This window comes from Podarcis filfolensis (genome assembly GCF_964270895.1).
Source record: "Podarcis filfolensis genome assembly, chromosome: 15".
In the NCBI taxonomy this organism is placed as follows: domain Eukaryota; kingdom Metazoa; phylum Chordata; class Lepidosauria; order Squamata; family Lacertidae; genus Podarcis; species Podarcis filfolensis.
The window spans coordinates 591,670-615,010 of NC_139618.1; the positions used below are offsets into that span (position 1 = coordinate 591,670).

A 23,341-nucleotide genomic window follows, 5' to 3' on the forward strand; every position below is an offset into this window, starting at 1 on the left:
CGAGTGACCCGGAAGCCTTCCCCTCGCCTTCCCCTCTCTATGGCCTACGCGCGGGCCAGAGAGACCCCGTCCTCTCCGCCCCTCAGACGAAGAAGCGGGGCCTGAGGCTGCGGCGGCGGCGCGGGCGCGCGGTGCATTGTGGGCGCCCGCTGAGGCCTGTCTTGCGCCAGGGCCGCGGGATGGCAGCAGCGGCCTGCGCGGCGGCGGCGGCACGGAGCCGGTGCTGGGCGGCGGTGGCGCTGAGCCGGGCCAGGGCCTCCTCCTCCTCCTCGTCGTCCTCGTGCGGCTCAGGGCTGCCCTGCGGAGCGGCGGCGGCGCTGCGAGGGGCGGCGCGCGGGACGGGCCTGTGGGCGTGGCCTGGCCTGGTCCCCCGGAGGGCCCTTTCCTCACGGTGAGCGGAGAGGAAGGGGGAGCCACGCCGGGGGGGGGCTTCAGGGAGGGGGGAGCTGGGGTGGGGTGGGGGCCACAGCTGGGAAGAGGGGCTTGAGCAGGCAGCCCCAAACTCGGCTCTCTAGCTGTTTTGGGACTACAACTCCCATCATCCCTAGCTAACAGGACCAGCGGTCAGGGATGATGGGAGTTGTAGTCCCAAAACATCTGGAGGGCCGAGTTTGGGGATGCCTGGGCTTGAGGGTACAGTGGGGGGATGGGGGGTCTTACTTTTCAGGACGACCTCCTCCCCCACATTCCAACGATTTCTGGCTGTATCCATAGTGGAGGTGAGGGAATCCATTGAGGCCGAGGACATTCCACCAGGGCTCTGATCGGGATCCCCCCAAAATTCTTGCATGAACAGTTGCCAACTGGGTAAACCCCGTTAAGCTTCTCATAGGTATGTTGCAGCTCTTGCATTTGATGGTGGAACATCCCCCCCCCTTCCTCATTCATGTCCTGCTGGCAGGCTTCCCACTGGGGCCCTTCCGTTGTGTGGAAGCAGAGTGCTGGACGAGGTGAGTCCCCTTTGGCCTGATCCAACAGCCAGGGCTTCCTTCTGTTTGTCATTTCCTAAATAGCTGCTGAGTGTGTTTGTGCCCGTTGCTCCCTCTAATAGCAAACTTAGGTGGTGAGTGCCGGCAGAAAGGAGGCTCAAGCAGAGTTGTATGCTCAGGTGTTTTGCAGAGATTAATTTGTCCCTGGAGGTTAACAGTTCATAAATATACTTGTAGGTTCTGCTTTGTGGGGTGTGTGGAGTGTTAGAAACAGAGATATGAAAACTAGGGGCTAAATGGCACCTTAAACGTAGGTCTAGGTCTAGGTAGGTCTAACAGAATGTCTAGGTGCACTTTTTAATAACAAGAATGCAAAGCTGAAAATGAATGAACTGCAGCTAAAAGCTTTTGTTCATTTTTCAAATGGTCTAGTCCTTCCCCTGCCCACCCCCATAATATTCTTAAGAGGGTCTCATCTCCAGTCTTCAGAGAGTGGCTGGAAATGGGGAGGAAGAAAAACAGCAGCGGCATTTTTAGTCTGAAATCTTAGGCACAGTATTGCGCCCAGAGCTCAGAAACTGCTTGTGCTAATGAAATTCCCTGCCGCAAAATGTGCCTAGAACAATGGGAGTTTCAAACGCTGGGTGTGTGCAATATTATGGCGAGAGAGAAAGAGAGAGCCTGAAGGCCTGCCAGCCACACCAAGGGGCAAAATAGTGGCTTGTGGGGGTGGAGCTCAATGCATAAAGGTGCCTTGAGAGAGAAGTTCTCCCATTCTTATTAGAATGACGTGAGTTATCATTGGTAATTGATACTACTACCTTGTTGCTATTGTTTAAATTGGCCTTCCACCAACCAAGGGCCCTCCAGATGTTTTCAACCGCAACTCTCATCCAGCAAGACTGTAGGATGCTGGGGGCTGATGGGACTTGTAGTTGAAAACGTTTGGCAGGCAGCAGGTTGGAGAAGTCTCGTTTAAAGCATTCGGAGTCGGGAACCCTTACTGGTCTCCCGCAAATCACTTTGAGGCCTGCTTGCTCCTGCCTGACTTTGCCAGTGCAAAATGAGATTTCACTTTGCACCTAATTCAGCTATCAAAACAGGACCCACAGACACACTCCCCTGTGTTCTTATCCCCAGAGCTATGCTGCTTCAGGATGTGCAAGGCTCTCTTTAACCATCATGACAAACATCCATCGATAGACTTCCCTCCCTCCCGAGTTTATCTGTTCCTTTCAAAAGTCATCTGAGCTCTCGGACATCATGACTGCAGTTACCTCTGGAGTTAAACTTTAAACAAGTAGCTTTACTTTATTCATTGCTACTTCCTTGTTGTATTTGTTGTGAGTGGGGCAGATCAGCATCACTGGGCTCCCAGCTGAATAGGAGTCTGAAAGCTGAGCTGTGGTTGGGAGGGGGGCGGGGGGTGACGTCCAAAGCCAGTTCAGATTTGCAACTCAGTGACCAACACTCTGGGCAAGCTTGACGTCCTGCCTTCTCTCTGTCCTCACCCTAGGAATCGCCCTGAGGGCAAAGTGCTGGAGACGGTGGGTGTATTTGAAGTGCCAAAGCAGCATGGGAAATATGACACGGGTCAGGTAAGTGGGAAATCTGACACAGGTCAGTTTTTGGTGTGGCAGGGTGGAATCAGAGGCATTGGAAGCCTCTTGCTCTACACTGGATTGGGTCAGCTTGGGATCCTCTCTTTTTGGTGTCCCCATCTCTTTTGCAGTTGGTGCTGCTATAAAGGGACACCTCCGGACCATATTCTGCAAGCCCAGCCTTATAAAGGGATCCTTGTCTGGTTGCCCACAGGAACACGCAGATTTTTTGGCTTCAAGGCAACCAGGCAGAGAAGCTTTTCTCAGTGGAAAAGAATGTTGGCTCTTGTAAGCCATCGCTGTGACACAGTATGGATGTTGAAGACTGTCAGGACCTGTAGCATTTTTTGGGTCCTGCCCACAGCTGCATTTTTGGCTTCCTTCACATGACCTTTACTGGAGCCTTTGTCGTTTGTTTTGACACACACACCCCTTAGACTCTGGATTAGGTAGCAATAGATGCCATAAAGCTGCCCACCTCCCTCCCTTCTGAAGCTGGTTCCTTGGAGCTGCCATTTCTCACCGTGATGGTTGGAGCAAATTCTGCTTTCTCTTCTGCCTTGGCCTGCCTCGCTTGACGCTTTCTCTCGTCCTGTCCCCTGTGCTCTTTTCTTTCAGCTATTTCTCCACAGTGTATTTGGATACCGGGGGATAGTCCTGTTTCCTTGGCAAGCCAGGCTGTACGACAGAGACGTGGCTTCCCCGGTGCCTGAAAAGTAAGGAAGGATTTGTGTTTCACTCACGGGCAGCCAGAAATGGGGAGGGAGAGGAGCATGTTAAGAAGCTCAGTGCGCTTTAAGAAGTTGTTGTGGTTGGTATTTAGAGTGGGCAGTGGGCAGAGCTTGCCCTGCTTTATTTAATCATTTTGTTGAATGTAATTTATATACAGCTTACTCCGAGTGGTTGACAGTAAACAATTTATTTAAGTCATTGAAAAATACAGTTGTACCTTGGTTCTTGAACAGAATCTGTTCCGGAAGTCCGTTCGACTTCCGAAAATGTTCGAAAACCAAGGCACGGCTTCTGATTGGCTGCAGGAGCTTCCTGCACTCAATCGGGAGCCCCGTCAGACATTTGGGCTCCAAAGAACATTCGCAAACCAGAACGCTCACTTCCAGGTTTGCGGAGTTCGGGAGCCAAAACGTTCAAGAACTAAGTTCCTAACTGTATTTGCTGCCATATTAAAGGACACTGGGTTTTTTGCATTTATTTATTTACACCAAAATAGCTTCTAACCAGTTTAAAGGTATAAAAACAATGATGACATATTTACACACAGTTAACATAAGCAATAAAATAATTTCATTAGCACAGTGAAAACATACCTAATTAAAATAAAGGAAGTTCATTAAGAAAGCTTGAGACACCAAGGTAGTGGAATACAGTGGTACCTCGGGTTAAGTACTTAATTCGTTCCAGAGGTCCGTTCTGTTCAGATTTCTGTTCTCATCCTGAAGCAAAGTTCTTAACCCGAGGTACTATTTCTGGGTTAGCGGAGTCTGTAACCTGAAGCATATGTAACCTGAAGCGTATGTAACCCGAGGTACCACTGTATATATGTGACTTTTGGGATTTTCCGGTTTGTAACATTTCCTCTCCTTTCTCATACAAGAGGCTTTTTTCTTCCCCAATGAGGCTGAGCTGCCGCCCTGCGTCAGAGACAGCACATCCACACTTGCTCTGTGAAATGAGAAATCTGTTGTGGATTTAGCATATAACCAGGCCTTTGCCTGATCGAGCGTTCTGTAGCCTTTTAAATGTGTTTCGGGGAGGGCAGGGTGTGAATGGTTTGGTTTTTGCTCTATTATATATTTTGTGTTCTCATTTTGTATTTTTATGTTGTGAACCACCCTGTGATCTTCGGATGAAGGACAGTACACAAATTTTAATAACAATAACAATTGTAATAATATTAACAGAAGAGGTTGTAAAAACACGCTGTGTGTCTTGATTCAGGGGTGAGAATGCAGCTGGGCACGGATCCAAGGAAGTGAAAGGCAAGACGCACACGTACTACCAGGTTCTCATAGATGCCCGGGACTGCCCACATATAGTAAGTGCTTCAGCCTTCCTCCTCCCCCCCCTCCATGCACGACTAGGATGCCATACAGAGTAGGGAGGGAGCCGGTCGGAGGGTCCATCTAAGGGTGCCTTACATCAGAGGTGGTTAACACACGGCCTTTGTTATTAATTGTTGTGTTGGTTAAATTTGTATCCTGCCCTTCCTCCAAAGAGTTAAGCTGTGGAACTCCCTCCCACAGGAGGCAGCAACGGCCCCCAGCCTAAATGACTTTAAAAGAGGGTGAGGCCAATTCATGGAGGGGAGGGCTATTGTTGGCTACTAGCCAGGAAGACTATGCTCTGATTCCCCGGTCAGAGGCAGCAATGTTTCTGAATGCCAGCTGCTGGAAACCACGGGAGGGAAGAGTGCTGCTCTTGTGGTCGAATCCTGCTTGCAGGTTTCCCATAATTGTCATCTGGTTTGCCACAGTGAGAGCAGGATGCTGGACTAGATGATTCATTGGCCTGATCCAGAAGGGCTCTTCGAGTGTCCTTCTCTGTACTTCCTCTCCACAACAGTTCTGGATGGTGGCAACATGAGACCTGGCCTTTGCTGTGGTGGCTCTCCAGTTGTAGGCGAGGCTTGTCAGGCACCATCATTACATGTATTTAGATGGCAAGCAAAAGCATCCCTCTTCTTCCACGCCTTTAGCGAATTAAATCCATGGCCTTTTAAACTGTGTGGGTGTTATTGTTTGATTTGTTATTGTGGTGTGTATTTTTGTGTTTTTAATCTGTGAACCATTCTGTGATCCTTAGATTAAGGGTGGTATATTATTATTATTACAGTATTATTATTTAGTAACTCAAAATAATTGCAGCTCTCAAGTGCTGTCTTTGCCATTTCTTCCTCAGTCTCAGAGATCGCAGACAGAAGCAGTGACTTTCTTAGCGAACCATGACGACAGCAGAGCCCTCTATGCAATCCCAGGTGAGCAAGCTGTCCCTGTGGCTGCCTGGGGAGGGTCCAGGAGGCTGCCCAACATTTCCCCAGGCTCTGCGTGTAAATCCCTGAAGTGTTCATGCAGGGGAGTGGGAAGCTGGTTTTATTATTCATTAAATTTATTCCGTGCACTTCCAGGGTGGGGCAAAGAGCAAAGCGGTAAAACATACTCTGTTAGGGTTTTATTCAAACATCTTCCACTCAGAGTAGACTCATTTAAATTAATGGATCTACCGTATTTTCCAGCGTATAAGACGACAGGGCGTATAAGATGACCCCCCGACTTTTCCAGTTAAAATATAGAGTTTGGGATATACTCGCCGTTTAAGACTACCCCTCTTCCAACGCACACCAAATAAAAATTAAAAAAACCAGTCTCCAGTCCGGCTGGGAAATCCGCTCCACTTCCCAGTGGCCGGGGGCTTCTGGGGCCAATTTTCAAGCGTATTTCTGCTTCATCTAGAGAGCTTGGTGTCCTCTGATTTAATTTGCTGTCGTTTTATCCTTTGGTGGGGAGTTGCTGCAGGAGCTTCTGCTGTAGCCGGCGTATAAGACGACCCCTGACTTTTGAGAAGATTTTCCTGGGTTAAAAAGTAGTCTTATACGCCAGAAAATACAGTATGTGAATTGTGGCCATTCATTTCAATGGGCCTACTTTGTGAACTGTTGCGGGGTTTTTTCTTTTACAATCAAGTGGTGGTCTTCTTTTTAAAAAAAAACAACAACCACATATCTACTGGGAGATATAAAGGAATAGGTTAGCCTTTTTCCTTTTGTGGACTAGTTTTTAAAATCTCATTCCATGTTTACCTGACTTGTGTGCTTATGGTCAGTTCTATATAATACAAACATATAAAAATCTCATTCAATTGGGCAAATAGACCCCCATCTGATCAGGCACCTAGACCAGCGGTCAGCCTGTCACTCAGTGGCAGATCATCTGCTTTGCATGTAGAAGGTCCTGGGTTCAGTCCCCAGGCAGGGCTGGGAGGGGCTCCTTCCTGAAGCCCTTTTGAGCTATTGCCCATCAGTGTGGACGGGACTCAGCTAGATTGACCAGTGGTCTGACTCACGATAAGGCAGTTTCCTATGTAACGTTTGAAACCTGGTCTATATTTGGAACCATGAGGACTAGAATCTTTAGAGCCACTACTTCAAAAGGCAGCTTCCTATGTTCCTCCGAGTAGGATAATTTGTTGTCTTTTGTGGGCGTGTCAGCTGGGGCTTCTGGACAGGATTGTGTTCTGATTCTGAAGCTGAGGATAATAACTGATGCACTTGGCTGCTGTTACCTGGCCTCTGCAAATACCTAGATGTGTGTTTTTTCTCTGGGATCCCCTTCTAGGACTTGACTATGTAAGCCACGAAGACATCCTTCCATATACCTCCACCGACCAGGTGCCCATCCAGCACGAGTTGTTCGAACGGTTCCTCCTGTACGATCAGACGAAAGGTGAGTTCTTACTTGGGGGGGAAAGGCTGCAAAGGTCAATATGTTCTCCCCAATCTAAGAGAGGCAGGCATGGGCTGAAGCACAGCTCGGTGCTTTCAGTGGTGCACCAGCTAAGCCAAAAGCTGCAATAAATGTGGCCTTTTTCCTGATTTCCCCCTTCTTCTTATGCAAGGTGAATGATACGTTTTTAAAACCGTTTGCGGCAGATTTTTGTTCAACAAACACACCGTTGTGATGTTTGAGACAGCTTTACTTGGTCGGAACAACAGTGGCCGCTGGGGGACCCCCAAATGAGGAGTCCCTCGGCCTATAAACCATGCAGGCTTAAAAAAAAGGCATTCCCTTGCCTTAGCTTAGCACATAGGAATTAAGTCATGTTGTGAGAGAGGAAAAGCCTTCCTGCATGACCAGAGCTGGGTGCCTGATTCATTGAGAGGAACAGGGTGCCTCCCCTCCTTATCGGGTGAGCTCAAGGATGAGTTCTTCCTGCGCAAACATTCTTGACACTTTCTTAATATAACCTGAGTAAACAGATTACTCACACACTCTTTTCCTCCACATCTCTTCACGTACAATTTATATAGCAATAATAATAATAATAATAATAATAATAATAATAATAATAATTTATTATTTATACCCTGTGCATCTGGCTGGGCTTCCCCAGCCACTCTGGGCTGCTTCCAACAAAATATTAAAATACTGTAATGCACCAAACATTAAAAGCTTCCCTAAACAGGGCTGCCTTCAGATGTCTTCTAGAAGTCTGGTAGTTGCTGTTCTCTTTGACATCTGATGGGAGGGCATTCCACAGGATGGGCGCCACCACCCAGAAGGCCCTCTGCCTGGTTCCCTGTAACTTGGCTTCTCGCAGTGAGGGAACCGCCAGAAGGCCCTTGGAGCTGGACCTCAGTGTCTGGATAGAACGATGGGGGTGGAGATGCTCCTTCAGATATACTGGACCGAGGCCGTTTAGGGCTTTAAAGGTCAGCACCAACACTTTGAAGTTGACTGGTGTTATGTGGTCTCGGCAGCCACTCCCAGTCACCAGTCTAGCTGCCGCATTCTGGATTAGTTGTAGTTTCCGGCATACTGTAAAGCGCATATAGCAAAGCGCATACTGTAATTTCCACTTCAACTTGCTTCCCCCAAAGTCTTGTCCACGTTACTTTCTGTAGGTAAACACCTTCTGTGCTTACTTTCCCTTGGAAATACCTTTGTCTCTCTCTCTCTCCCCTCCAGTTCCACCCTTTGTGGCTAGGGACACACTGTGTGCGTGGCAGGAGAAGAACCACCCGTGGCTGGAGCTGTCCGACGTGCACCGGGAAACCACAGAGAACATCCGGGTCACAGTGATCCCCTTCTACATGGGCATGCGGGTAGGTGCCTGGCCCCATGCCCCTTGGGGTCCCTTGGAGGCCTCGCTGTGGGTACGCCTGTCAGCAGCAGCCATTGTTTCCGACACAAGTCGTAGTGTCGCCAAATCCTCAGGGACCTTGACACGGGAGCAGCTGGTTGGGTGGCCCTTCCAGGGGAACGTGTCGCAGACCCTGCAGGTTTCATACGCCATCCTCAGGCCTGTATCTTGCGTCGCAAAGCGAATGGGTCCAGATCTTTAGGAAATCATCATGTGGGGCTGGTTCTCTCCTAAACCGTCCCAGGGTTGTAAGGAGAAAGGGCTGTTGTGCTAGGTCAGGCAAAAGGGTCAGTTGGGCTTCAGTCCACTGGGCATTCTCTATGGCTTGTCTAAACAGGCACCAAAAGGGGTCTCCTCAATATCAGTTGTCAGGGCTTTAGACAGAGATTCCCAGTAGTTGCCATGAATAAACAGAAACCTGCTGTGAGTGAGACCCCTCCAGACTTCATGAAAAACCACTAAGGCAGTCTTCTTTCTCTTTGGCGATCACTTGTAGCCGAGTAAGATTGCAATGCCCATCGTGGGCTCCTATCATTTCTCTGTTGGCCAGCCCTTCCTTGTCTCTCCCAGGGATGTGGGTCTTGGAAATCCTGTGGGGAGCGGCCGGTAGCCATGGGTTTCTGACATGGAGTGCACTGTTTATGACAAAGGCTGCCTTCTCTTCTTCTCTCCTGCAGGAAGCCCAGAATTCCCACGTCTACTGGGTGAGTGCTCTTTCTCCTGGGCTTGCATGCGAAGGGTGGAGTGGCGGAGAGGGCTCTGGCCTTGCAAGGGTGTCTAGGCCTCTGTGGGCAGCCCCCCCCCCCTTTCTGGCTGGGAAGCCCTTTGCTGTTGGCTCTCCTGCTCTGACTGTGACTCCTCACTCCTTCTCGCGTCAAGTGGCGCTACTGCATCCGCCTGGAGAACCTCAACAATGAAGTCGTGCAGCTCCGGGAACGGCACTGGAGGATATTCAGCTTGTCGGGCACGCTGGAGACAGTCCGCGGCCGAGGGGTCGTGGGGAGAGTAAGTGCCCCCCCTGGAGGGGGTTTAAAACTGGCCTTTTATCTCTTGCCTCTGAGTACCAGTGGCTGGCTCTGCAGGAGGGGAGGGGGCTCTTATGCTCGGGTTTTGCCAAAGGTCTACTCACTGGGGCTTCTGGTGGGCTGCTGTGACAACAGGATGGGCCATTGGTTTGATGCAGCCGCAGGCTCCTACCATGACTGTTAATATTCATTTCGTTTCTGTATCTATATTTTTAAGAACACAAAATCTCAAAGTGGTTTAACAACCCTACATTAAAACATTACTGAAGAAAGTCAAATATAAAGTCTACATTCAAAGCCACATAATACAGGAAGCTGAGATATTATCTTAAAAGATTTCAAAATGAAACATTGCAAAAGAGGTCAGCTGCAGAATGCACATTTAATGCAGCAAAGTTAACAAAAAAAAATCTTTAACATATCAAAGGAAAACATTACTGAAGGAAGTCAGCTATAAAATGCACATTTAAAACAGCGTAATTGGCAAGAGAATGAAATATTGTCTTAAGCATAGAATGTGTCTGCTGCTGTTGCTGCCAGTGGTGGTTCATGGCGGGCAGCAGCTGTGGAAGCTCAGGCTGGAAGACCTGGGTCTGCACTGAAAGACAGCCAAGATCGTCTCTGGCCTCAGCATTTGTAGCTGGAGTCAGCCAGGTCCCCACCCACCCAGGCCAGGTGGAAAAGGACCTGCAAGGTCTTCCAGGTCTCGCAGCCGGTCTTACGTTCTTCTTCCTGGAAGAAGTCTCAAACAGAACAAAGCAGTTTAGCATGAACAACTCCCATCAGCCCCCAGATGGTTGGTGAAGGTTGTTCTTATTGCAGAGCAGGAGGTGAGGCGGGAGACGGCTCTCCAGTGATGCTTCGTTTTCTCTCCCCAGGAGCCAGTCCTGTCCAAAGAACAGCCAGCCTTCCAGTACAGCAGCCATGTCTCCCTGCAAGCATCCAGCGGCCACATGTGGTAAGGAACCGGAGGCTTCCAGAGCCACAGCTGGAAAGACCAGAGAGGAGGGTGGGAAGCCAGCGGAGGGGGGGGGCAGCCTCCCCAAGGTGGTGGCGGCCAGGTGGCTAAACGGGCAGGTTGGCCAGGTGGGGTGAGAAACTTGCCTTGGGAATGTATTGAATCAGAGGGCTGGTGTTTACAGGTCCCTCAGGTTGGCCCTGGCCACTTCTGATCATCAAATCTTAACACAGTATCACCTATTACCAGCCAGGATGGCTCTACCCTGTCTCCACAGTTGGAGGCAGCAATGCTTCTGAATGCCAGTGGCTAGAAACCACAGGAGGGGGGAGATCTGGTAGGCTGCTGTGAGAACAGGAACCTGGACTGTTTTGGGCCCCCTTTGGCCTGATCCAGCAGCCGCTACTTACATTCTTACGTTAACTGCCACACAATTGGAAGTTTCCCTTTTCCTGCCTGGTATGTTTATGAAATGTGTTCATAAACGCAGTGGCGTAGCGTGGGGGGTGCAGGGGGGGCGGGCCGCACCGGGCGCAACATCTGGGGTTAGGGCAAATCCATGGGTTAGGGGGCGCAAATCCACGGGTTAGGGGGCGCAAATCCACGGGTTAGGGGGCGCAAATTACTTGCCTTGCCCCGGGTGCTGACAACCCACGCTACGCCACTGCATAAACGGAAGAGCTTTGCTGTTAGATGTCTCTGCCAATAGTAGGTTTTATCTGATGTTTGTCCTACTCAGAGCAGACTGGCAGAAATTAGGTCTGTTAATTTCACTGACTCCGCTCTAGGAGTAAAATTCAGCTGGATGCATCCCAGTTCCTCCAACCCACCCTGGTTCTGATGAGCTGCTTTAAAAAGAATGTGCAGCATCAGCTGCCAGACTCGTTGGGAAGCATAAAGGAAGGAAAGATGAAAAGTATTGGAGGAGGGAGAGGAGACTAGCTAACGGATAACAAGGAGGAGAGGACTATCGATGGCTGCTACCCACGATGGCTCCTCTCTGCTGCCATGGTCAGAGGCAGAAATGCTTTTAATTATCAGTTGCTGGAAACCCCAGGAGGGGAGAGGGCTTGTGGGTTTCCCTTTGGGGAATCTGGTTGGCCACTGTGAGAACAGGATGCTGGACTAGATGGGCCCCTTTGGGCTTGACCCAGCAGAGCTCTCTTTATGGTCTTGTTGAAAGAAGAAGGTGGAGTTAAAATTGCAGTACAGATATATTTTCTCTTGCCTATTGTGGCAGTGCAGTCCTCCTGAGCTATCAGGTTTAAGAAACAATAAACGGGAGTGGCCCCGAACAGAGTGACATGGTTGTGTGTCCCCCGCCTGCCCCCTAACCTGCTCTGGGTCACCCCTCACTCTGAGCTCTGCTTTTGCTCCGTAGGGGCACTTTCCGCTTTGAGCGGCCCGACGGCTCCCACTTCGACGTCCGGATCCCACCCTTTTCCCTGGAAAGCAATAAGGACGAGAAGACGCCCCCTTCTGGCCTCCACTGGTAGAGCAGCCCTCAGGACAGCTTGGCTTCCCCCCAACTTACCCACAAACAAACAGCCCCTTTTCTTCCTCTCTCAGGGGCTGACGCTAGTTCTGGTTTTTCTTTTAAGAAAACACAAAAACATGGAAACACCCCCCCCCCCCGTTTCTTTTTCACAATGGCCGGAATCTGGAGTTTGCTTGGAATTCAAACCTGGCTTGTTTCATGGCTGCTTGGTGCCATCAGCCCCCCTCCCCAGGGACTCGAGAGTACCGGGCGACCTGGGACAAACCTGCTGTTGATGGAGCCCACGGGGAGGGTCTCTGCTGACTGTCGCATGGAGTCGCCTCCCCCCCCCCCCCGGAATGTGAGGTAGTGTGTGTTTTTCTCTGAATAAAACAGGCCCTCCCCAGCGAACTGCCCAAGTCTTCCTTTTGTATCCTCCCCATCCCGCCCACCATCGTTCTTGCCCTGATTTACATCCATCCCAGGCCTGGCCCCTCCCAGAAGTGAGCCTGCCTCCCTTTTGGGCAAAGGCCAGAGCAGGAGGGGAGTGCGGGGAGGCCTCTGTCCTGCAGCCTCTGCCAGGAGCTTATTGCCCTCTGGTTGTTACGAGGCTATGATTCTCCATCCTCCTCTCTCACCAGAACTGCTGGAAGTTGAAGTTTGGCAGTGCCTAGAGGGTCCCCACAGGCTCCATGTCCTTGTCCTCTGGCCCTCAAGTGATGGTGTCTGTTGCAGATCACATGTTGTGTCCCCCCGCCCCCTCCTCCAGCTGTGTTGCTTCCTCTAGATCCCATTTCCATCTGGCCTCACCTCCTTCTCCAGAGCCATTTATGTTGCAGGCTCCCAACCCCAGGGGCTTGGGCCACAGGTCGGTTTGCAGTCTCAGGGATGCTCCTCTCAGGATCCAGCCTGTTCTGGTCCCCTCCCTGCTAGGAGCATAACAGAAATTGCAAGAGGTCTGCTCCAAATCAAAGGCCAAAGATGAGAGCCAGGCCAGGGAGCTGCAGCAGTGCCAGTCTAGGTGACGCTGCATCGTCTTGTCCTGTTATAGCCACAACCTGTTGTTGTCCCCTCCCGTTTGGCAGCTGCTAACCGTCTCGTTCTGCTGATGCGTAGCTACAGCACTCCTGGTGCTGCCCTCCCTGGCAGGGACAGTGCCACCTGTGGAAGGTTGATTGTTTCTCAACCAGCCTGGGGTACAGACTGACAGGAGGTTCAGTCCCAAACATCTGTAGCGCCCAAGTTGGCAAAGCTTTTTAAGCTGTGAAAGCAAGAGCTGCTTTATAGCTCCTCTTTGGACTCTGGAAGAGTGCACAGTAGGATTGCACCTTACATGGGAGTTCAGTTCCAGGTTTTCCAGGTTTACATGAAAATTGCATCTACCCAAACCCTTGGTTTTGCCCTGTAGCTAGCAGGTGAGAGTGGGGAGAGAAAGAGAGAACCCCCAGTCCTCACAAGGCTTTTGTGCCAAGTGGACCTGGTCCAAAGGAGCTTTTAAACTCTGCTTGCTGATCAAGGCCCACTCAGCCAGCGAACTCTGGGAAGCTAGAGATGCTCAGGCAAGATCTCACAGGAACTTGGCTGGCCCTGCGAGAGGATCCCGGAGCTGACACACTGAGCCAGCCTTGTCCCCCAAGCAAAGCAGAAACCTTAAAAGCTCTTTAGGCACCAGCTAGCCCCAAGCAGACCTGGCACCGTATAAGCTCTCCGCCTTGCTTGGGTTTCAGTTGTGCAATTTCAACCAGCCTGCCTTCAGCCATGGATGGTTGAAACTGTGCAGGCTAAACACACATAAGAAGCAGTCATGCTGTATTAAGCAAGCGTTGGAGACTAGATGGTGGCAGGTCAGGCCTGGGGCTGGGCCAGCTTCCCTTCACACCTGCTCCTTGCCACTCTCCCCCCATTTCTTCAACTGGTTTTATATATTTTGCAGGCGCAATTAACATTCTCCCAACTACCAGAGGGCTGATGGTAAATGCCAAAGTGGATGGGGGAGTCCAGCCACCTCCACACCACCCACTTGCTTTCCATCCTGCTGCTCTTTAATTTTTTCTGCCTGTCAGCTGACCTATGTTTAAGCCCCAAAACAAAACCCCACGGAGGCTCAAAACCGGAGCAAAGCTCAGTCCCTTTGGGGAAGTGCCCCCCTCCTGGCTGTGGGAAGGTGTTGAAGCCAGCAGTGCCATGAAGTGAGGGGGCTCCCTGCCAAGTGTCAGGGGTTTTGTTTTACATTTTTAGGCAGGTCTCAGGTCTCCTGGGCTGAAAGGACTTGTGTTTGTTGCAGACTTTCCCCACCCACATCTAAAAGAGACGAGAGAATCTTCTCTTTAGCCTCATTAGTGCTTCCAGACTCTGGCAGAGGAGCTGGGCGTGTCATGTAAATAACTGTAAACAAAAAACGAAAAAACGCTATTAAATAAAAAGTGTTGAAGTAATCCGTGTGCCCTGGTGTCGTGGGGGGTCCCCAGGCCACTGGTCTTCAACTGGTGGATTGCAACAGGATCACTATTGCCATGTTGATATATGGCAAAAGATAAAAGAAACTGGTCTCTAAATGCATGATTTGAGTTAAAACAGTCCTGGATCTGAAAAGCTTGAAAATGACCTTCCCTAGGTAGACCAGCCTTTCCAGTGTGGTCCTTCGTGTGCATGAATGCAGCATGGGGAGTCGCTCCAGACCCAATGTCTTTATGTCCCAAAGTCTTAGCTCAGACTGACCATTGCTTTGCCTCCAGCCCAGATTTTGTCAGCTCCTTCTGTTTCTTTCTTGGATAGTGACAGCAGTGGGGGCATCCGGGGATGGGATGTGGTAATAATAATAATAATAATAATAATAATAATAATAATAATAATAATTTATTTATAGCCCGCTCATCTGGCTGGGTTTACCCAGCCACTCTGGGCGGCTCCCAACAGAATATTAAATAGAATAAAATTTCAAACATTAAAAACTTTCCTAAACAGGGCTGCCTTCAGATGGTAGCAGCATGTATCTCCCCACCACACTCCCTTCCCCTGCAAAAAGCAGGAGCAAAACTTTTTTAGCTCAAATCTCTGTGTAAAAATATCAGCCCTTGAGGTTTTCCAAAATTGCATTTCGGCTGCGCCAAATAGTTAAACTATGGAACTCGCTCCCACCAGAGGCAGTAAGGGCCTGCAATGGGGAGGGATTTCAAAGAGGCTCAAGCAAATGCATGGAGGAGGGGGCTCTCACTTGCTATTCTACAGCTGTTTGGGCCTTCAGCTCACGGGCTCCAGTCAGCCTGGCCCGTTTGCTGCCAGGGGTGATGGGAGCAGTCGCCAGAAACTTTTGGAGGGCTTGAGGAGAGGGCATGCACCCTGCTAGAAGGGGAAACAGGTGCAACGGCATTTAAATCCTCATTTTCCCATTCCTACTTCGTTCTCCCTCTAGACAGAGCAGGAACTCCCCTCTTTGCGACCACCTTTTAAAAATTAAACCAGCTGAACGTGCTGCTGCCCAAAAATCTCATTTCATGTTGGGGGGAGAATGAAATAGGAATCTGGTCCTCAATGTTTTAGATACAAGGCTGGTTTAAACAGGAGAGCAGGATGCTGCCTTATACTGAGCAGCAAAACGGCTCTCCCGGATTGCAGGCTAGGGAGCGAGAGAGGCCGGGGATTTAACCGAAGACTCCGGCGTCCCCTTCTTCGTCTACCCCGAGAGCTGAGTTGCTACTCTACCCTTTCTTTTCTCTACGCATCCTGGCTGGCCACGTGGCCCAGTGGGCGGGGCAAAGACGAAGCGCTTTCGAGGCCCGAGAGCTGCTTCCAGCCCCTCCCTCCTCCGTGGAGGTTGCGCCTGCGCGTTCCGTCCCGCCCCTCGCTCTCGCCCGCGGCGCGACTTGTCCCGCGTCGGCCGCCGTCCGCCCGTTTCGTTTCCCGGGGAGCCAAAATGGCGGCGGCGGCGGAGCTGGAGCGCGTCCGCGTCTCGGCGGCGGAGCTGAGGAGGGGCGTCCTGGCGGCGGCGGAGGCGGCCTCCTCGGGGGCGGCCAGGGGCAGCGGAGGACCAGGTGGGCGCGCCGGGCGGGGGCGCGCCGCGGGGGGAGGAGAGGCGCGCGCCTGGGGCTTCGCTCCGTGTGAACGGGCCCGGGGGGCGTGGCGGGGGGAGGCGGGCGGGGGCGCTTCCTCACGGCCCGCCGACACGCGAGTTTGCGGGGAGCTTCTTGTCGTTACCACCGCGTGGTGGCGGTGGTTGTCACGGTTCTCACCGCTCGGCCGTTATTCTTACCGTGAGGGGATCGTTATCGCCACCATTGTCACCCTCATCCTCATCGTTATTCTATATTTAATTTGATCTCGGTGGGGTTTTTCGTTTTTATTCTGTTTATTCATTTGCACCCCGCCTTTCCCTCAAGGCGGCTCTCACGAAAGATTAAAAACAAAACACAGCGGTGAAGCACAGAATACGTGAAGATAATGATAGTAATAATAGTAGTTTTTATTATTTATACCCCACCCACTATGGGTGGCTTCCAACACATGTAAAAACATCATAAAACGTTAAAAACTCACCAATGCGTAATACACATGCATTATGTTTTAAAAACATAAAAGACCATGGTTGTTTTTTTTTAGTGATTAAAACATCAATGGAGTTAGAGCGATGTTTGAAAGAAACTTGATCTGTTATACTGCAAGCAGTAACAAAGCAAAGCAAGAACAGCACAGAAGGCTGTTGTATAAAAATAAGGACCCACCTCATTTGATGATTGCAAGTACTGTAGTTTTAAAGTTGTGCTTGGAGTTGTGACTCGCCCTGGGGCCTTGTGGGAAAGGGCAGTCAATCAATAATATTAAGAGCTGTTTCCTTAAAAGCAGTCAGTTCCCCAAAGGCCTGTTGAAGAAAGGTCTTCTTCACCCCCCCCTCCGGAGGACAGCAAAGAGGGAACCAGCTTTAATCTGGGAGCTCCAAAGTTGTCTGGGGGAGCAGCAGCCCCTCTCCTGCGTCCACACAAAGCGTGCCTGTGAGGGTGGCAGGATCAAGAGAAGGGCCTCCCCCTAAGATTGTGCTGAAAAAAATGGGGTGCAAGCATGGAAGTGAAAGAAACGGATTAGGTGGAAAACAGACTGGCACAGAATGTGTCCCATTGAGACTGCACAGTGGGTTTGTGCCATATATCAGTCTTGAAACGAGGTCCCGTGGATCAAGACCCTCCTTACTCTGTAATGCACTTTTTGTCCACCATCCCAAGACAGTGAACGTTTAGTTCTTGCATTGGGTTGTGGCTGTTTCCTCTCACATAAGTTTTAATAAGGCTGCAGTCTGTATTGAAACTGGTGATAGACATGTATAGAGCCATACTTGCATTGATTGGGCTGTAAATATTATTTTCACATAAATATGATGGAAGCTGGCTGCAAGCAGGATTCTCTCATTGAGGATGGTGGCTCACAGCAGACGGAGGACTGAGGCTGAGAGATGGAGACGTTGCTCACAGCCAGCCAGGAACTCCTCTGAAGAGCTGGTAGAACTTGAACCCAGCTCTCCAGCCTGTGGACCACATTTCTTCTCCCCTCTGCAGTCTATGGTGAAGTCCTACCTGGAATACAAAGCTCAGCTGTCATCCTAAAGTTGTTCCTGCCATTCAGGGGCCAGTTTCTATGGAGTGGTTGTGTGTTCACCTTAATACAAGTTCACGGAGAAGAGGGCTACTAGCCATGATGGTTTTGCTCTACCTCCACAGTTGGAGGCAGCAATGGTTCTGAACACCAGTGGCTGGAAACCACAGGAGGGGAAAGAGCTCCTGGGTTCAGATCCTGTTTGGGGGCGTCTGGTTGGCTGCTATGAGAAGATGATACTGAACTAGATGAGCCACTCACCTGACCCCCTAGGCTGTTCTTACAGTCTTGCGTTCTCACATTCAGCCAATACTCCAGGAGCTGAGCCATCTTTCCCCGCCAGCAGTCCTGTTTTTTTCCAGTGTTCCCCTTGGCTGGAAGGTTCCGGAACCCCGCCCCACCAAGGCTCTGTTGCCACGGGCACGGCTTCCTTTGGGGTTCCGATCCCTGCCAGCTCAGAACACCTGAGGAGGGCCACCTGGCATTCCTGGCAGCCTTGGAGCTGGCAATGGCACAGGGAGCCAACCAGTGGGAGCTCCCTGCTACTCTCAGGATGTTCTCCCCTGTGGGAGGTCTGTTCTGGCTTCCTGAATGAATTGGCACAAAGAGGTTCCTATGGGGTGGGGGCTGCACGTGTCGTCTTTGGGCCGCATGTGGAGAGAAGCCCGTGAAAAATACTTTGTGTCTGAAGAAAGCACCTGGCAGGGCAGAGGCGGCATCCTGATGCGTCTCTGGGAAGCTTTATAACACTACGTCACCATGGAAGTGGCCGTTTGGGTGGGATGTGGTGGGGAGCGCCATGCATGGGGGGGGGCAAATTGAAAGAGAAACTCTTAAGTTTGTAACTGTCAATGTCAGTTTTGTGAGGTGGCCAAGCAGCCACTTGGTGAACCCCAAAGAACTGAAGTGGGGACCAAGAGGGTGGGTCAGAAGGAAACACATTCATGTCCGTAGGAAAACGTCCATCTAGCTCAGTATTGCCGACATTGGCTGGCAGCAGCTCTCCAGGATGTCAGGGAGGGGATGCTTCCAGTCCTCCCTCAGCGATGGGGAGCTGTGCCACTTGAGAAATAACATTCCCGCTCTCTGCCCTGTGAGAGAGTCCTGCTTGAAATGCTCTAGAGCAATGATGGCCAAACTTGGCCCTCTAGCTGTTTTTGGACTGCAACTCCCATCATCCCTAGCTAACAGGACCAGTGGTCAGGGATGGTGGGAATTGTAGTCCCAAAACAGCTGGAGGGCCAGGTTTGGCCATCACTGCTCTAGAGGCTCTTCCAGTATGTGTTAGCAGTACTGAGTTAGGTGGACCAGCGATTTGACTCCGAAGGGAAGTGAATTGGCACCAGGTCTGCTCAGTCAGACATCTTCCTCTTGGCCCTGTGCTGGTCCTGCTATGTGTTGGTCACAGCTCACTGTTTCCGCTGCTTCTTTGGCTCTCTTGCTCCCTAGGCAAAGCCCACAACCATGTCCCTGATTTCCCCCGGTGCTTCTTATCCGCTCCGAGGCTGACCACCTCCTTGTGTTTTTCCTTCTCTGCAGAGACCACAAAGGAGCCTCGCCACCGCAAGGACAATCGGCGCCCTGACCTCGAGATCTACAAGCCAGGCCTCTCCCGACTGCGGAGCAAGCTCAGCTTCTCCGCCAAGCAGGAGGAGGCCAAAGGAGGCGCCCTGGCTGGCGACAGAGGAGCTCCCCTTGCTCCCAGCAAGGAAGAGTCCCCAGCCCCTCAGGACCCTCCCAGAGGAAGCAGCCAGCAGCAGCCCAACGGCCTCTTGGAAGGCACTGCCGAGGCAGGGGCCCCACAAGATCCGGGGGTCTCCCCTGAGGACTGGTGTCCTCGTATCATCCGGCGAGCCAAGAAGCCTGACCAGCAGATCTACCAGCCAGGGAAGCGCCTGCAGGTCCCCTCCAAGGAGCCCGCTGCCCCCCAGCTGGCGGCCGAGGAGCCCCCCGCAAAGGGGGAGCGGGGTGAAGAGCCCGAAAGGGACGCTGGGAAGGGCTACAGGAAGCCAGCGGCCCCTGAGGGGCAGGAAGGGGGCCTGAGCCAGGAGGGGGCCAAGCTCCTCCGTGGCGGGGAGAAGGGCAGGCGGGCCGAGCGGGTCCGGAAAGGAGGTGAGGAGGCAGCTGCCCATAGCAAGGCCCAGAGCACCCCAAAGCGCTACTCGCGCTCGGACAAGCGGCGGAACCGCTACCGCACCTGCAGCACCAGCTCGGCTGGGAGCAACAACAGCGCTGACGGGGCCCGTGGGGAGGCAGAGGCCGGGCGGAAGCGCCAGGAGCCACCCAAGGAGAGGCCCCGTCCCCGGAAGCAGCTCTCCGCTTCCTCCACGGACTCTCTGGATGAAGACAAGGCGGAAGAGGAGGAGGCCGAGGCAGCCCGTGGCTCCAGCAGGGACTCAGAGGCAGCCAAGAGGCGCCTGGAGCACAGCTGGCTCTCCCGGGGCACCGGCGGGCGGGAGGCCAAGGGAGCCCCAGCGTGCGGCAGGGGCAGCGGGCGGGGGGAGCCTTCCGAGGCAGAGTGGCGCAAGCGGAAGCCCTCGGAGGCCAGCCTGAGCGATTCCACGGAGGCCGCCGAAGTGGGGAAGGGCTCTTCCAGCCGGGAGCCCCAGGGCAGGGGCCGTGGCATCCTGGTCCTCCCGGCCAACACGGACCTCACCGCCAGTGGTGCCGGCTCCCCCGAAGCCCCCCACTCAGGGCCACGGCTCCTCTTCAGCGGCGGCCTGGGCAAGGGGACCAGGGGGAGGGGCAGAGGGGGCACCGCCCGCCGGCTGTGGGACCCCAACAACCCTGAGCAGAAGCCAGCCCTGAAGAGCCAGGCTTCCCAGCTGCACTTCCTCGACACGGACGATGAGGCGGCCCCTCCGCCTCGGGGGGACACCCGCCAGGCCCAGGCCTCCTACTACCGCTTCCAGAACTCGGACAACCCCTACTACTACGGGCGGGCAGCAGGCCAAGCCCCCTCCTACCCCTACGCCGGGTACTCCCTGCCCTATCAGGTCGGTGCCATTAACGGGGTTTACCCGGGCACCTATTACCCGCCAGGCTACCCGGGGCAGGCTGAGCCCTACCTGTGCAGCCCCCTCCTGGCTGGGCCCCTCAGCCCCGAGATGGAGCAGCAGGTGCGCAGCCTGCAGCAGCAGGATCTCAGCAAGATCCTCCGTGAAGCCAGCAACCTGGAGCAGCAGCTGAGCAACCTCCTGTCCCGGGACCGGCTCAGCCCTGAGGGCCTGGAGAAGATGGGGCAGCTCAGGTGCGAGGGCTTGGACGAGGGTGGGTGCTGGCAGAGAGGGCGGGAGCTGGTTGGCCAGAGGTGGGTTTGGGGAGGGGTCTTGGCATCACAGCTGCTTTCCCCTGCTGCTCTAAGAGCCAGGCAGCTTGCAGGGGAAACCACAGTGGGTGCTCTTTAACTTTGGCCATAAGGATACGGCCTAGCTGCTGGATCATGCCAAAAGGGGTCCATTGTGTCCACCACCCTCTCCTCACAGTAGCCACCCAGATGCCACCAGGAGAAGGCCAAAAGCAAGTGGGACCATAGCATAAAAGCAGCGTTCTCCCCATTTAAGATTCCCTGCAACTCGCCTCCAGGCGCTTAGTAAAGAGGCCTTGGACTAGGACCTGGGAGAACAGGGTTCAAATCCCCTCTTAGTCATGAAGCTCACTGGCTGAGTCACTCTGTGAGTCATTGCCTCCCAGCCTAACCTGCCTCACAGGGTTGTTGTGAGGATTAAATGAGGAGCAGGAGAACCATGCAGGCCACCCTGAATTCCATGGAGAAAAAGGCAGAATACAAATCAATAATGCTGCCTCTGGCAGTGGAGGTGTAACATAGTCAAGGCGGCTAGTAGCCATTGGTAGCCTTACCCTCCATTCATTTGTTGGATTCTTAAGAGTGAAGGAGCGAAAGGAAGGCCTTTTCGCAGGTCATTATTGCTTTTATATTCATTAGTTGCATTTTGCATTTGCGTGTCTTAAAGTGACTTACGCAACAAAAATAAAGACATTAAGATCAGATAGAAAAACAACAGTAAATGAAACCTAAAATACTGGTCCAAACATCCATTCAAAAGGAACAAGCCCTAGTCTCTTTTCTTAAAGGATGAGCACAACCACCAAGGTCATGGACGTATCCAGCTGCCCTCCCAGTTAAAAACCAGAAGCCTAGGCGAATAATGTATTTTGCCTGTACTCCAAAACAGGGCATTGCTAATTAATGGGGTTCATTGTCAGAAGATGTCCAAGGAGGCTTTAAAGGGGGGTTAAGCCGGTTAGTGGAAGACGAGAAGTCCTGTCTGTGGAATCTCTCACGGAGAGGCAATCATCTGCTTTTGCCTGGGGAGTTACAACAGTTGGGGTTGTGCTATTAATGGACTTCCCAGAAGAGGCCTCTGGTTGGCCATTTGGGGGGAAATGGCGTGCTGAACTCGGGCGAGTCTTTGGTCCAACTCAGCTACCGAGCTCCTCTTACATTTGCCCCATTGTGGGTCTGAGTAGAGTCCTGTGGAAGAGATGAACTGTAAGGGGGGGGGTGTTTGAGGCGGAAGCCCCTGGGCTTAGCTGTGCCCCTTTCCAGGGTGGAGATGCTGCAGCTTTACAAGCGCTGCCTGCTGACCGACATCGAGTTTGCTGACGCCCAGAACGTGGACCAGCTTCTGTGGAAGAACGCCTTCTACCAAGTTATCGAGAAGTTCCGGCAGCTGCTCAAGGATCCCCTTGGGGAGAACACCCAGGAGATCCGCACCAAGCTGCTCCAGATCCTGGACGAGGTAAGGACACCTGAGGCTGAGCCCTGTGGCCTGGCGCCAGGGGGAGTGCACTGTCCCAAGGGTCGGGGTAGTACGCCTGACCCCAAATATGGTGGTTTTAAAAACACATGGAAATGAAAAGCTTATGTTAGCATGATGACCCCGTTATGTAAGGAAGAAAAAGCTGTGTCTGTCCCCCAACACATAGCAAATAGTGTGTAAAGTCAGAAATGTTTTGCAGCCTAGCCTTACCCAACCGGGCACCCCTCTCTGGATATTTTGGACTACAACTCCCATCAGCCCCAGCCAGCATAGACATCGGAGTCCAAACTGTCTGGAGGCTAACAGGCTAGGCCAGGCTGCTGTAGCCCAAGCAGAACCTCCTGATGCACCTCTGCACTGTCACCAGCAACCTGCCTCTCAAAACCAGCTCCTGGGAAACCACAAGCGGGGAGAGCTCAGCTGTTGCCCTCAGCTCCTGCTTCCCTTTGGGGCATCTGATTGGCCACTGTGAGAACAGGAGGCTGGACTAGATGGGGCCCCTTTGGCCCAAGCCGGCTGCTGTAGGGCTCCTATTACATTTGTACTGATGGCTTTTTAAAAAAATAAAATGAGACAAATTCACAGGGTTGGCTAAGTCTTCCTTCTCCCTCTGCTGTTGGAGGCAGTATGTTTCTGAATCCAGTTGCAGGGGCTCAAGGGCAGGGAGTTCTGCTGGTGAACTTTGCTTTGGGGGCATTTGCTTGTCTGCTCTGAATAGGATGCTGGACGAGCTGGGCCCCCTTTCACCAGATCCAGCTGCATGGATTTCTGACATTCTGATGACTTCAGCTCCAAACTGTTCACAAAGCTTCCTGTGGCCCACTGACAAGTGCTGAACGCACAAAGGCTCTGGATCCCTTCCCACTTTATGGCATAAACAGCCTGTGTTGGGTGATTCCAAGGCTGCACTCTTGTTTGTGGGCACCCAGAAGGACCGTGGTGGAATCCCAGGAGTTGGTTAGTGAACCAGCTTGTCCCCAAGTCTTTTTTTTTTCTTCCCCCCCAAGTCTATTACTGGTGGCGGTCAGGATTGCTCTGAACTGGAGGTAAAATTGTAGACAGGCTTTGGGTCAACTTCAGCAGGGCTCTTCTTATGGGTGCTGTTATTCCATC

The 23,341-nt window shown here is 52.2% G+C and overlaps 2 protein-coding genes and 1 long non-coding RNA gene across 6 annotated transcripts in view; 2 read left to right on the forward strand and 1 right to left on the reverse strand.

Moving 5' to 3' along the window:
* The first annotated feature begins 62 nt into the window (after nt 1-62).
* POLDIP2 (DNA polymerase delta interacting protein 2) lies at nt 63-14,299 on the forward strand. Its single transcript, XM_083587302.1, has 11 exons — nt 63-391; nt 2,446-2,527; nt 3,149-3,246; nt 4,487-4,583; nt 5,447-5,522; nt 6,880-6,987; nt 8,230-8,366; nt 9,082-9,108; nt 9,284-9,409; nt 10,308-10,387; nt 11,769-14,299. The coding sequence occupies exons 1-11, from the start codon at nt 180-182 to the stop codon at nt 11,881-11,883; spliced, it is 1,158 nt and encodes a 385-aa protein (XP_083443428.1). The 5' UTR covers nt 63-179; the 3' UTR covers nt 11,884-14,299.
* A 1,448-nt stretch (nt 14,300-15,747) lies between these two features.
* Nucleotides 15,748-23,341, forward strand: part of SMG6 (SMG6 nonsense mediated mRNA decay factor) — an 88,765-nt gene continuing 81,171 nt past the window's right edge. For 3 of the 4 annotated variants that reach the window (XM_083587421.1, XM_083587422.1, XM_083587423.1), the window contains exons 1-3: nt 15,748-15,895; nt 18,984-20,694; nt 22,015-22,207. In XM_083587421.1, coding sequence (XP_083443547.1) covers nt 15,778-15,895; nt 18,984-20,694; nt 22,015-22,207 — 2,022 coding nt within the window. In that variant the 5' untranslated portion in view covers nt 15,748-15,777. Of the gene's footprint in view, nt 15,896-17,866; nt 18,017-18,983; nt 20,695-22,014; nt 22,208-23,341 lie in introns of those variants that run through there. The other variant, XM_083587424.1, reaches the window with a different exon arrangement.
* Nucleotides 16,306-17,861, reverse strand: LOC310750234. Its single transcript, XR_014542002.1, has 2 exons — nt 17,706-17,861; nt 16,306-17,425 (listed from the first exon to the last, which is right to left on the reverse strand). It is a non-coding gene; the product is annotated as an uncharacterized lncRNA (long non-coding RNA).